General features: G+C 43.7%; 1 protein-coding gene across 2 annotated transcripts; it reads left to right on the forward strand.

Moving 5' to 3' along the window:
* The first annotated feature begins 268 nt into the window (after positions 1-268).
* Positions 269-13,498, forward strand: slc26a5 (solute carrier family 26 member 5). Of its 2 annotated transcripts, none has more exons than XM_010887285.5 (18): positions 269-459; positions 2,838-3,096; positions 3,499-3,638; positions 3,817-3,927; positions 8,832-9,019; positions 9,175-9,339; positions 9,640-9,875; positions 10,055-10,202; positions 10,315-10,428; positions 10,622-10,699; positions 10,855-10,950; positions 11,258-11,364; positions 11,578-11,647; positions 11,868-11,960; positions 12,056-12,181; positions 12,390-12,605; positions 12,801-12,855; positions 12,994-13,498. In XM_010887285.5, exons 2-18 carry the CDS (start codon positions 2,939-2,941, stop codon positions 13,131-13,133), a joined length of 2,241 nt encoding a protein of 746 aa, XP_010885587.2. In that variant the 5' UTR covers positions 269-459; positions 2,838-2,938; the 3' UTR covers positions 13,134-13,498. The 2 variants fall into 2 exon arrangements, with proteins under 2 accessions (XP_010885587.2, XP_010885588.2); XM_010887286.5 differs by having other exon boundaries at positions 2,841-3,096.
* The last annotated feature ends 75 nt before the right edge of the window (positions 13,499-13,573 follow it).

The following is a 13,573-nucleotide window of genomic DNA, read 5'->3' on the forward strand; positions in this document are numbered from 1 at the left end:
TAGGAGTTTCCTTTCATTACGGCTTCATCTTTCTGAAGGCAGGTTTACAATTGGAGAAAGACAGAAAACATTTACATTAGCTGCACTCATTCATTACAGTTAATTGATTATCATGCGTAATCGATAATCATGGTTAGAAAAAAGGGAAACATTTGCATTAAATCCAAGGGGCATCAGAACGAAAACTATATGAAAACTGTAGACACTACTGCATGTAGCACGGGACAAGGACGTCTGGTGTGAAGTTACACGTAAAATACAAGTCCCATGATCACTTTAAACGTGACGTGAGTTTTACGCACACGCGGCCACCACGTCAAGTGATCATCACGCCTAGTGCCACTGTCGACGGTTGTTGAAGGATATTCCCGGTGTTGACCTGGAATTGGAGCTTAGATGCGCAGTCTGTATGTAGAATTGAATTCGTGTAAGTGGCATCCGAGAGAAAGGTTCGAAGAGGTGAGAAATGTTCCTTAATTTTCAACTTTCACTTGCACTTTGATTACGTACAGCAAAGACCAGGAGGACACGTTTCTTTTCAGCAACAGTAACTAGGATTTGAGATTTCAGTATTTGAATGGGTGTTATAGAGTCACTTTAATAATTTCAGGTTGTTTTATCTTGAGGATGTGGTTATGATTTATTAGTGATAAAACATTTTGCTAACGTGAAGAGTGAAAATTAAGAGTGAAAGGAAGGGATCTTTTTAGTTAGCCTAGCTACAAGTTGTATAAGTAATGTGTAAGAAGTGATGCCTTCATGTCTGAGTAGTCAGAAATCCAAAAGTTCGCGTTTACTATTTTGCGTATTTTAAACGTTTTCAGCGTTTCTCAAACCCAGGTCCATGGACCTGCGTGTGTGCGTGGAGGAATACATCCGCGTGGCATTGCCCTTATTCGAAAGTCCCAATGATTTCTTGGATGCTTCCTTCATAGAAGTGGGGTTCAATTAAAGACAAGTCTTAAAATAAAGGCATGTCTCTCAGCAGAACATATGTGTTGTCTGTTTCACTCTATGATGCTCACATGCTGTCAAGAACATGTTGAAAGGGACTGTGGCAATTCATATCTTATAGTGTATTATTAAGTATTCATCAGATTCATAGCAGTCACTACAAACCATAGACCTGAATCCTTCAGATTTCTATTTGGTTTATCTACTTTTGCATATTTATGCGAATGAACAGCAATTAGCAGAAATAGGTTTTCATAGTTCAAAGCAGTCAGCCATCCATTACTTTTCAAAGGAGCATATACTCTGGGCTCCCAGGAAGAGGGTTAAACCCTGCTTTAGATCCACTGCTCTGGGGCCAGTTATTCAAAAGTAATATGTCTTTTCGCCTATTGTGTATGATTAACCACATAGAAATAGAATTAATAAAATTGAAAACAACCAATTAGACGCAATTTGTACATACAAATAACATTCTGGTACGCATGCAGGAACCCACAGGGTTCGTGAACACATTCTAAATGTAGTCTAATTATTCAGGTGGTCAACAGGGTCCCAATCTTTCCCCCACAGCATGTTTTCTCCCACGTGTTTCTGTGCAATTTTCATAAATTTGTCTGCATGTCATTAACTCCTGACTGATTCAGTGGCTTTGTATTGGGACTCCTTGTATCATTTTTCCTGGTAGAAAACTTTAAAAGGCCGTCCCTAATATTTGCTGCCGGAGTCTAGAAGGTACTTTGGGGTCTGAAACGACGAGCACCATTCGTAAAGATGTAATTAAATAGCCTGCAGACATACACACATTTTCCAGTTCATTCGGTACCCCCATCTAGAACTTTTGGCCTAAATGAGTTTGGATAATATTACATTTTGTGTGTACCATATAGTTTAATTTTGAGCATACAATCATTTTGAGTATACAATATAGTAAAGTATAGAAATGTTTGGTTTTATACAGGTTTATACTAATCTGTATGAAGAGTGTAATGATTATGGACTCTGTAGGGTACAAATATGAATAACTATTCTTAGAAAGGCTGCTTACGAACTTTGCCCTACGTGGCATCCAACCTGAAAGGTCAGTATCATTTGGTTTGCCAAAGACAAGTTTTAATGGCCAGTCTACTTCAGTCAGTCGGAGTAGTAGTTTGGGTCATTCTTTAGTTCCTAAAGAGCACAAGGCCCCAGTCTTGGCATTGATTTGGAGTGTACACGTTTTTTGTGTGTAGAACCCAACAAAAACTAGGCCTACAATTTATATTTTGATAAGTTCAGGAAGATTGTTCTTCCATTTTGCTCTTGGTGCTTTCTTCACATGGATCAGCAGGTCGATATCTGAGAGGAGTTCAGCTGCAGCTTCACTTGTTTATCTGCAGCAGCGTCAAAGCATGGGTGTTGGAGGGATCGGGGTCTGAATGGACAACCATTACATTCTCTAACATGGATTTAAACATAATATTGTTCTCCAAATCCGCACTGTTAGTTCTCCTAACCTCCACCTGTTATTTCTTCCATCCTAATGTACCTGACCATCTTAGGGTAACAGGCACCTTCAGACACACCCCTCGTCTCTAGAGGGTAGACAGACACCTGACTGAGACTTTCTAGGTGGAAATATAGATGTGCCTGCAGGTAGTTATTACAATACTTGTTCACAGGATTGGAAAATCAGTGCAGAAATCATTGCTCGATAAAAGATAGCCCAGATGCTGTCCGCCCCCGCGGCCCTACAATGTCAGCAACACCGCCCTGTTAATGAAAACTACAGTCCACGTGGTGCTGAACCTTGTGGCTCCTCCGCACTGACGCTGGGTCACAACATAGCTTTCATTCCAAAATATTAGGACTACACAGTTACTGTTTGTTTTGTCTTTCTCCCTTAGCAGAGCAGCGGGGGGACGTGTGAAAGAGGGTCAGAGAACCGCAAACGGGGAGAGAGAGAGAGACCACTCTTTTCTGATATGCCCAGCAGCCCGCCTGTGTTATGGAACAACATGTAAACCTGTCTGAGGTTCGACCCCCACCGACGCCGTACCGCCTAGAGCGGCCTGTGTATGATGAGGCCTACCTCCACAGCCAGCTCCTGCACCCGAAAGACAGAAGCCCCAAGACCGTCAGGCAGAGACTGGCCAAGCAGCTTCAGTAAGCATCTCGATCCAGCACCCAAAAACCTGGGTCACATTCCAAATCCCCATTCGGGTCCATTTTGATGTTTCCGAAGGAACGTGACCCAGATCCGAAAACGCACTGGACTGTGGCGTTCTTCCTTTTAGGGCATGCACGTGTTGTTCCAGGCCTGTAGACACATCTATCAGTGTTTAGGAAAAACACTGCTGAATGTGACAGGAAATGATAATATCTTGTTTTTTCCAGAACTCGGTTGTGTCACTGATGACTGTAAAAGCATGTGTGCGCTGCCTTTCCTGCTATAAATGTGTTACAATGTTTGTTTAGCATTAGGCTAGCAGAGGTTTACTACATTATACATAACAGGTTTTTTTAAACCAGTTCAGCCAGTCGCTCAGTCACAATCTCTCTTTCTAGCTGCTCATCGGAAAGGGCCAAAGCCATTGCTCTGAGCTTCCTGCCCATACTAACATGGTTGCCATCCTATCCTGTCAAAGAGTATCTGTTTGGCGACCTGGTCTCTGGCCTCAGCACAGGGGTCATGCAGCTTCCTCAAGGTCAGTGGGGTCATATTTTTACCTTTGCGTTTGCCTTTGGAGTCTAATTAGTGTCTGTCAAATAGGGAGACCAATGAGGTGTGAGGCTGTTTGTCTGTCTGTCTTTGTGTGTTTTTCTCTCTTTCATGCTCGCCTTGACGTGTTCTCTCTTTCATGGATACCTTGACATGTTCCCCAGGTCTTGCCTATGCCATGCTGGCTGCGGTGCCTCCTGTCTATGGCCTGTACTCCTCCTTCTACCCCGTCCTGCTCTACACCTTCTTTGGGACCTCCCGACACATATCCATAGGTGAGCCATCCCAGAAATTGAGCTTGCGCCATATTGCATCCAACTGTAAACAAACTATGTATACATTTTTAACCGGGTGGTTTGAATTCTGAAAGCTGATTGGCTGCTAGCCATGGTATATGAGACGGTATACTACGGTTGTGACGTCACATCCGTGTTTACTGCTGCAAAGTGCCGTCTCCGGGGTTTGTGATATATTGCAATATACCACGGCTAAGGGCTCTGTCCAGGCACTCCCCATTGCGTTGTGCTTAAGAACAGCTCTTAGCCCCGGTATTTTGCACATATACAGCACTCCCTCGTGAATTATCGTTTGCATATATACAAAGCAAGTGGAGATGAAGGAGATTCATAAGGTCACCTTAGACGGTTGACTGTGGTCTTTTCTGAGAGGTTCCCTGAAACGTTGGAGGTACAAATATTTCCTTAAATGGGAAGACTGGTGTCACTTTTCGTTGTGAAGCAGCTTGTTACGTTGTGCCTTACTGAACACTGCACTTGCAGCCTCCATGCGTGCGGGGATGTTTGTTTTTGAGGTGATGGCGGGGATGACTCCTACTGGGTTTTTTCGGGTTGTATTATGCCAAAAGTCTTTCCCCATGGACTGATGTGGCCCTAAATAATATTTTGGTTTATTTTCCAGTACTTTTGACAGATACAAACTGACTCCTCCAAACCACAAGAACTACTTCTGCTTCTCATATAGCACCCTGCACCCTATTATTGTGCACTACCTTTTACTGTGCACTACTTTTTAATGGACCCTGGGTAACGGAAGTGCACTAAATAGGTAATACGTCCGAAATTTTGGACCGAGTCTTAAGCCTTCTGCTTCACCCAGGTGTAAGCCCATTCAGTCAAGGCTCTGGGTGTTATCCCTGGGAAAGTGACCTTTTAGGGTTAGGGAATAACAGTTACAGAGACTAGAATAATAGATTAGGAAACAGTTGAAAGAGACGTGTTTTGGGAGTTTTTAAATGGTTTGCTCTGGGAACTGACCGGCATTTTCTTTGGCCAGTCCTTGTTTTGCTCGGGGGCCTTAACAGATAAGGTCACCTCTCCTAGCATTTAGTAACCTTATCTGTTGCATAGAGACCAGACAGATTTAGGGGCAAACTGAAGACTGTGTCCCAATTCAGTGATTCACTGAATAATTAAAAATATTTAAAAGCAAAATGTACAGTTACAATGTCCACGTTAGTTCAGCTGTCGTACCCTGTCAGAACTCATCATTGTTTTACTTGAATCTCTGATGGACAGGTTTACAGAAACATGACTGGAATATCATTCATCCAGTAACGACCAGTAATAGCTCTGGTGTTTGGGGCTTTCATTACTGGATATTTGGAAAGGTTTTAGAATATTTAAAAATGTCAGAAGTTAAGGGACCTTCAGCCTGTCAACTTGCAAAGAGAGTTAGGATGGAGCTCCTTGTTCACCCACTTCTTAATCCCATGTTTTTTTGTTGTTCTATGTTCTTTTTTATCTCTTGGTAATTTTGGTATGTCAATCAATCAATCAAATTTATTTATAAAGCCCTTTTTACAACAGCAGTTGTCACAAAGTGCCTTACAGAGACACCCGGCCCTAAACCCCAAGGAGCAAACAACAGTAGTGTTGAATTTCAGTGGCTAGGAAAAACTCCCTAAGGTCGAATTTTAGGAAGAAACCTAGAGAGGACCCAGGCTCAGAGGGGTGACCAGTCCTTTTCTGGCTGTGCCGTGTGAGATATTAAGAGTCCAATTGGAATAATAAATACATTTCTCTGGGCTAAATCCAGAGTCTATTTGATTTTAGACTAGGTCAGAAATATGACCAGGTGGACAAGTACAGGGACAGCAACAGGCCCCCCAAACCTGGTAATCCGCAGGTGTGGACCAGGACCTCATCTCCTCCTAAGATTTAAAACTGGAGGAGACTGAGAAAAGTTAGTAGTGCATTCCTCATATCCCCCAGCACAATAATATAGTAGCGTAACACCTTGGAACTGAGACGGGGGGGTCCGGTGACACCGTGGCCCTGCCCGGGGGACACTGTGACATTGCCAGGCATCAACCAAAGGGACACCCACCAACTGCAACCCCCCTGAATGTCCTATTTGCAATTATGGTCATTGCTTTTTCGCAAAACAATCAGAGATTGAACCCTTAGTTAAAGTTAAAGTCCCTGCCTAATGCTTTATATATGCAGTTACATTTTTGCGTAACAATGTCAGTGCCAATGCAACTAGTTAGCTATAGTTCTTTGTGCGGTAACAATATATTACAGAATACTTGCCTGTCTTTGTTGTTACGTGATGGTAGCTTGGTTTAGCAAAAGTAACGTAAACTTTGCTAAAATTAAAGATTTCACCTTTGTTGGTGAAATTCTGTTGCCTATCATTTGTACTTTACTATGCTGGCTACCTCGTAAACTACATGAACGTGAGTGTTACACCAGTAGCTAACGTTGAGTCTTGAATTAATTAGCCAACGTTATTTGAATGTGATAGCTAGTGTAACTTCAACCAGTTTGTTTACTGTTAATTTGGTCATCTGACTTGCAAACAAGTTGACAATGTTAATTCTTGCTTCTTTCAGATTCCTTTATTCTTCAAAATATAATGTTTCAACTGTTCTGTTTTCTAGTACTTAAAAGTTTGACTGTATTTTTATTTTACCAGAAATATATATCTGTCATTGTTCTCCTTGATCACTAATAATCGGTATCAGAATCAGCCCTGAAAAAAACATATTGGTTGACCCCTACTCCAAAGCACATTCTGCTTTGTAGGATCACACTGCTCGTTTACATTGGGACACGCACGCTGAACTGAACCTCAAACGTAATGGAGAAGCTGACCAATTACGTAATTGAAATGAGATAAGTTTTACTCCAATTTATATAAATTGAAGTTCGTGTATAAACATACTATACAGACGTTTTTCAAACCATCCCTAACAAAGGTGGGGAAAATGTTTACTTATTCTTTAAATGGTGGATTGCCCCTTTAAACAGGAAAACAGCCCTAAACAATTTATGGGGCCAAATTCTCGTTTTGGGCTGTTGCTGTAGTAACTTGCAACAGATGTTTATTGCTCTGATACCAACACAAGAAAATATTTGGGCACCGCAGCGACAATGAAATATTTGGGCACTTGTTCAGTTGTCGGTCCAAAGCTCTGCCTGTGGCACAGATATGTACAATGGACAAAAACTCACACTGCAAACACAAATAACATACAAGCAAATATATACCCGGAAAGGATCACACAGCCATGTTGAAACGGTTGTTGTTTAAGTTCTTCATGAGTCCCTGGGTTCATGCCCAGGCATTGGTGACTGTACCTGATTCAGCTACTCTAAGCTTTCTTATCAAACATTTACTGATAAGAATCATGACTGCTAGGAGACTGATGGTTGCGAGAGGATAATGAGGACTGTGATAAAGATACAAATCTCTTAATTCTTTGACCTGGAGGGAGTGCCATCATAGTCATGGTGACGAGATTACGCAATGATCACTAAATGAGAAGAGGAACGGTGATTCATGGGGTTGAATTCAATGAATGCACACTTTACTGTAGCTATCTTACACATTTCTAGGAGAAATAAAAGCAAAAAGCAAAACAAGCACTGCACAGTATAGGGAATCAATGTGCCATCTAAATTGTTTTTAAGAAAGTAAAACTTTCCTAGCGCTAGTGTGCAACCTGGTCTCACTGAGTAGATGTAAAATAGTATACGTAAATCTGGAACGTTCTGTACATTATTGTATTTTATGTCACATTACATAAACATTTTCTGAATGTGAATTTGTATTCAGACATCTTCACCTTTTCCTCATTTTGTTACATTACAGCCTTATTCTAAAAGGGATTAATCTTGGGGGGGATATTTCTTTCCTCAATCTACGACACAATATCCCATAATGTCCAATTTTCAGACCACTTTACTCACTTTGTTGAAGCACCTTTGGCAGCAGTTGCAGCCTCAAGTCATTTTGGGTATGACACTACAAGCTTGGCACACCTGTATTTGGGGAGTTTGTCCCATTCTTTGCAGATCCTCTCAAGCTTTCACAGGCGGCATGGGGAAATGTTCAATCGGCTCTGCCTGGGCCACTCAAGAACATTCATAGACTTGCCGGAAGCAGTGTTTTCTTGACTGTGTGTTAGTCATTGTTCATTACCCTGAACAACGCCTTTCAAACATTATTGGTCTGTTTGATCAGCCAGTTGTAGGAAATGTTAGTGATTCCAGCCGTCTTCCATTTAAGAATGATAGAGTCCACTGTGTTCTTGAGGACCTTCAATACTGCAGAACGTATTGGTAGGTTTATCCAGGCCTGTGCTTTGACACAATCCTGTCTCGGCGCTCTGCAGACAATACTTTCAACCTCATGGCTTTGCTCAGACATACACTGTCAACTGTGGTATCTTCTATAGACTGGTGTGAAACCTTTCAAAATCATGTTCAATCAACTGAATTTACAACAGATGGACTCCAGTCAAGTTGTAGAAACATCTCAAGGATGATCAATGGAAACAGGATGCACCTGAGCTAAATTGAGTGTCATAGCAAACATTCTGAATACTTACTTATACTAAATATAAATTGTTTCTTCATTTCTTCAAGTGCAAATATTAAAGTACTTCAGAAAATACGCTGTAATGTAACAACATGACTTAAGTAATAGGGTCTGAATACTTTTTAGATGCACTATTTGATATGATAAATATTTGTTCAGAAACCAAATTGTTGCTGCCGTAATTCCCCTAGTTTCCTTGTGGCGAGTAAATTCTACACAGTGCCCATTTAAGATAACCTAATGACGAACATGTTCAAGTGTGCAAGGACCTGCCTTAATTTTGACGCTGTTGCCATAACCCCTAATTCTCTAGCTGTGGCTGTGCTGTCTACAGGCACATTTGCTGTGATCAGCTTGATGATCGGAGGAGTGGCGGTGCGGGAGGCCCCTGACAGTAGGTTCACCATCCAGGCCCCAAACGCCACCAATGGCACCTACGGCGACTTTATCGACACGGAGGCCCGGGATGCCAGGAGGGTTGAGATAGCTGTGGTCCTCACCACCATGGTGGGCCTCATTCAGGTGGGTAACTGGGCTTCTTAGGCCCACCTCCAGGGACCCGGCCCCTCAAATCTCCCAGCATTCTCTCTGCCGGACAACAAGGGCATGATACCATTTCTGGACCGTTCCGTTCAGGTATTAATGGAGGTTTTCCTACCCCCCCCCCCTCCTTCCAGCTGGTCCTGGGTTTGCTGCGGTTTGGTTTTGTGGCCATCTACCTCACAGAGCCCCTGGTGCGAGGCTTCACCACCGCCGCTGCCATCCACGTCTTCATCTCTCAGTTTAAGTACCTGCTGGGCATCAAGACGGACCGCTTCAGCGGGCCCTTGTCTGTTCTATACGTGAGTCAGTGAGGGAACCTGTTGGCATGCCTCCGTCTCTGGGATGGAAAAAACTGTCCAGCTTTTTTCCGGTCTGGTTAATATTGAAATGGCAGCAGAATTTAATGTCATTAACGTGTCATTAGTTTGCCTTTGTGGATAATTTGGTTTACTTTACAACTCTGCATGGTTTCATTTTCAATCGAACATGCATTCGTTTTGACGAATGTTGATGATCTCCTGTGTTTTTGTGCCCCCTCCCCCCCACCACCCACATACACAAATCGCCTCACGTAACTCCATCTCTCTCTCTCGTCCCAGAGCCTGGCGGCGGTGTTGACTAACATCGCCACCACCAACCTGACCACCATGTTCCTGGGCGTGGTCTGCGTTGTGTTCCTCTACGGCGTGAAGTACCTCAACGAACGCTTCAAGAAGAAGCTTCCGGTTCCTGTCCCCGGGGAGATCATCGTGGTCATCGTCTGTACGGGGATTTCCCATGGCCTTAGTCTTTCAGACAACTACCAGGTGGATGTGGTCGGGACAATTCCGACTGGGTAAGTAAAAAGGGCTTTTCCATGTACTAAACCAAGACAAACTGAGCTGTACTGAGCTGGCCCTAGTTACGTGTACAGTTCTGGAATGCACTTCAAAGGCTATCTGTGTGTTTTCTGTAGCGTGAACAGCATCAGAAAACAGTTTTCAGTATTCAACATATAATGATTTTTTTTTATAGGCTGCTTCCACCTTCTCTCCCAGACTTCTCTTTGGTGCCCAACTTAGTGGCAGATTCCGTCGCTATAGCGATTGTGGGCTTTTCTATGGGCATATCTCTAGCCAAGATCTTTGCTCTGAAACACGGCTACAGCGTGGATGGAAACCAGGTAAAGTATCAACCTTGCTGCAGCCAATACACAGTGAATCTGGTTCTAGATCTCCACCCAGGGGCACAGTTCACCCTGAAGTCTTACTCTGACCCTCTGTGATGCCCGGTAGGAGCTGATAGCCATGGGCCTGTGTAACTTTGTCAGCTCCTTCTTCCAAACCTTCGCCATCACGTGCTCCATGTCCCGCAGTCTGGTGCAGGAGAGCACCGGGGGTAGGACACAGGTAACAGACTGGAGACGAAACACAGTTAACACACATCCCGTCTAACATGACACATTTACCTTTTGAATAACTGCGACCTCCTAACATTAGTTACTTTGGTGCCATAAAGATTAGATAAAATATTGACGCTACTGTGTACACCCAATGAAGGCAGAGTTATGGCCGAGTGTTGATTCAACTTATCTGTTTGCAGATTGCGGGTCTGTTGGCCTCCTTTGTGGTGTTAGTAGTGGTGGTGGCCATTGGTTTTGTCTTTCAGCCTCTGCCACAGGTTTGTAATCTCAACTAACACACACACACACACGAACCAACAACTGGTGTCTTAGCAAACAGCCAATGTAAAAAGAGGAAGCAGTGTCAGAAGCAGTAATGTAAAAAAACCTTTCATTTGCCACATTGGTGTTGTTTTCGACCCTGTCCATTCAGACAGTGCTAGCTGCCATCATCATGGTCAACCTCCTGGGGATGTTCAAACAGTTCAGAGACATCCCTGGTCTCTGGAGAACCAGCAGGATCGAGCTGGTGAGTCGGCATGGCGACACACCCCTATACGACTGCACTATGACCTCACGCGGTGGGTTCCAGTCAACCGCACTCGGAATGTTCCCAATGTTCAGGCATCGACGGCATTTCAAATTTCATGGCACTTCCTGAATGGGATCACATAAAGGTGCACCCCAACCGTGAGGACCAACCACGTTGCCCCAGAAAACCCCAGTCGGCCTGATTAATTGTAGCATGGAACCGTATCTGTTTGTGCTTATGGAGCCGACTGCAGTAACAGATCTGAGGCCAGGCTAATTGTTCTATTTCTCCATATGTTTTTCAGACCATCTGGGTGGTAGCCTTTGTGGCCTCAGTGCTGTTGGGTCTTGATCTTGGTCTTCTGGTGGCTTTAGGATTTGCCATACTGACCGTTGTCTACAGAACACAAAGGTACTAAGCTCTTCTGATATATTTTCATTCCTTATATTTAATCTCCCTTCTGAACTCACAGGCAACTGTTTAAAATCACAAGCTTTGTGTGAAAAGTGTCTTGTTTTGAGTGAAAGGTTCATTTGCAGTCATTTTCCTTTTAATATTGACGTGTTCAGTAGCTGCGACTGCTATACCTGGAATAAAATGTTCTGGTTATGTTGTTCTCCACAGCCCAAAGACGGTCATCCTCGGACAAGTTCTTCACACAGGCTTGTATTACGATGTGGATGAATACGAAGAGGTACATTTATGTCCTTTGTCAGAATGAGGAACTCACCAGTTTTTTAATATGGCCACAGGGCACTAAAAACATCTCACCACAATATTGAACAATTGCCTAGCAACACCGTTTAGTGCCTGTAACTGTAACGTAACAAACCCGCAACTTGACTCTTCAGAGGAAAAAGAAACAAAATTGTGTTGGCTGGGAAAAAAAGGCCCTGTGATTCTTTGTCCTCCAGGCAGTGGAATGCAAGGGGATTAAGATTTTTCACTCCAACTCTTCAATCTACTTCGCAAACAGCGACCTTTATGTGAACGCCCTCAAAGAGAAGGTAATCCCAGACGATGTGTGTGCTACTGTGTAAATGTACGTGTGATACAAAGTCCAGCCAGGGATCCTGACAGCTCAGCCCGTTGTTTTGTACAGACGGGGGTGGATCCCCTACATCTCCAGGCTGTACAGAAAGCCCGAAAAAGGAAACTGAAGGAGAGCGCAGGGAAGGAGCGCAGAAACCAGAAGTCCTCAGAGAAAATGAGTGCCATCGTCAAACTGGTGAGCCCCTTGTACTCTCACTCACAACTGTCACTACATTTTCACTTGGCCCTGTTTCGGGTGGACACCAGACAACGAGCTAAATTCAAGGCATTGCATTGATTTTCTGCAAGCTCTTGCAGTGAGCCTGTCTGTGGTTGGTTTGAAAGCAGGACAGGTTTGATTTGCCGACGCTACCAGTGTCCTTCTCCTGTTTTGACGGAGACAGGATGGGGATCTGGGCGTGACTTGCGAGGTGGTGTCAGGAGATGATTCCCAGAACCACATGGATGTGCAGCAGAACGGGCTGGTGGCTGAGGCGCGCCCCGAGTCTGACTCTGAGGAGGCCCAGTTCCTGGAGCCCCTTGGTCCTGTCCACACCCTCATTCTGGACTGGACCCCTGTCAACTTCATTGACACCGTGGGAGCCAAAGCCATCAAATTAGTAAGGGGCCCATATTTTGACTTTTACAGCACCACGGTCCATTCAGAACACTTTTACAAAATGTTACGATGGAAACGCAGTTTTGATGCACATGTCCTTGTTTTAGTCATGTGGAATTTTGCAGAATGCCAGACATTTGTAATGTCACACTGTCCTGAAAACACCACTTCCTTGTTTTATGCTTTATCTTGGCAGATGATCAAAGAGTACGCAGCAGTTGATGTTTGTACTTTCATTGCCGGATGCAGCAGTGAGTATTTCCAGGAGATACTTGGCTAGATTGAATCTAACAATGTGAAGGCAACTCTTAATTAGAAGCTGCCAATACAGCGATGGCAAGCTTAACACTTTGAATTCAACAGTCACTATGGGTATGTTGTCCAAACAGGAACTCTGCTGGATGAACTCCGCACCCTGCAGTTTTTTACCGGGGTGGTGACCCCAGAAATGATCTTCCCCACGGTCCACGATGCCGTCCTACACTGCCAGCGCCGGCCTGTCCTACCCACCAACTCGGCTATCCAATGACCTCAACCAACAGACCAGATCAAAGAGCGGACATGGGGCCACATGCATGTCCTGCTGTCCCATGGGAGGCAGGGCCAAAGCAAGCCCGGTTTGAGGAGCAGGAGCAGTTCTAAAATCAGCCAGGTCTTCAGAGATCCAATGGAGATGGGAGTGCTCCTGTCCATGTGCAGTTTATTTTTTTAAACTGAGAAATGTATATTTAATAATTATTAAATTTAGATTTTTATTGTTAACCTTTCTTTGGGCTTTAAGGTGTTTTTAGCACCTTTTTTTTTTTCACGTGCACTTCACAGCATTGAGTATAAGTGAATTACTGTAGACAAGTCTGCATCAGGTTAACTAGTGTATTGAGTCTGTCTAGGGCAAGACCATTCATTTCTTATTTCAAAAGGCTGCTCCTCAGTTTACACAAAATACATTGCATCTTTTCCCTCTTCTTG

The sequence above is a fragment of the Esox lucius genome, chromosome 23 (genome assembly GCF_011004845.1).
Source record: "Esox lucius isolate fEsoLuc1 chromosome 23, fEsoLuc1.pri, whole genome shotgun sequence".
Lineage (NCBI taxonomy): Eukaryota > Metazoa > Chordata > Actinopteri > Esociformes > Esocidae > Esox > Esox lucius.

Bases quoted from the DNA above. Each gene is read 5' to 3' on its own strand.
- slc26a5 (XM_010887285.5), top strand. From the start codon at position 2,939: ATGGAACAACATGTAAACCTGTCTGAGGTTCGACCCCCACCGACGCCG. The intron at 9,876-10,054 runs GTAAGTAAAAAG...TTTTTTTTATAG, and splicing joins GTCGGGACAATTCCGACTGG to GCTGCTTCCACCTTCTCTCC. The intron at 12,182-12,389 runs GTGAGCCCCTTG...TGACGGAGACAG, and splicing joins TGAGTGCCATCGTCAAACTG to GATGGGGATCTGGGCGTGAC.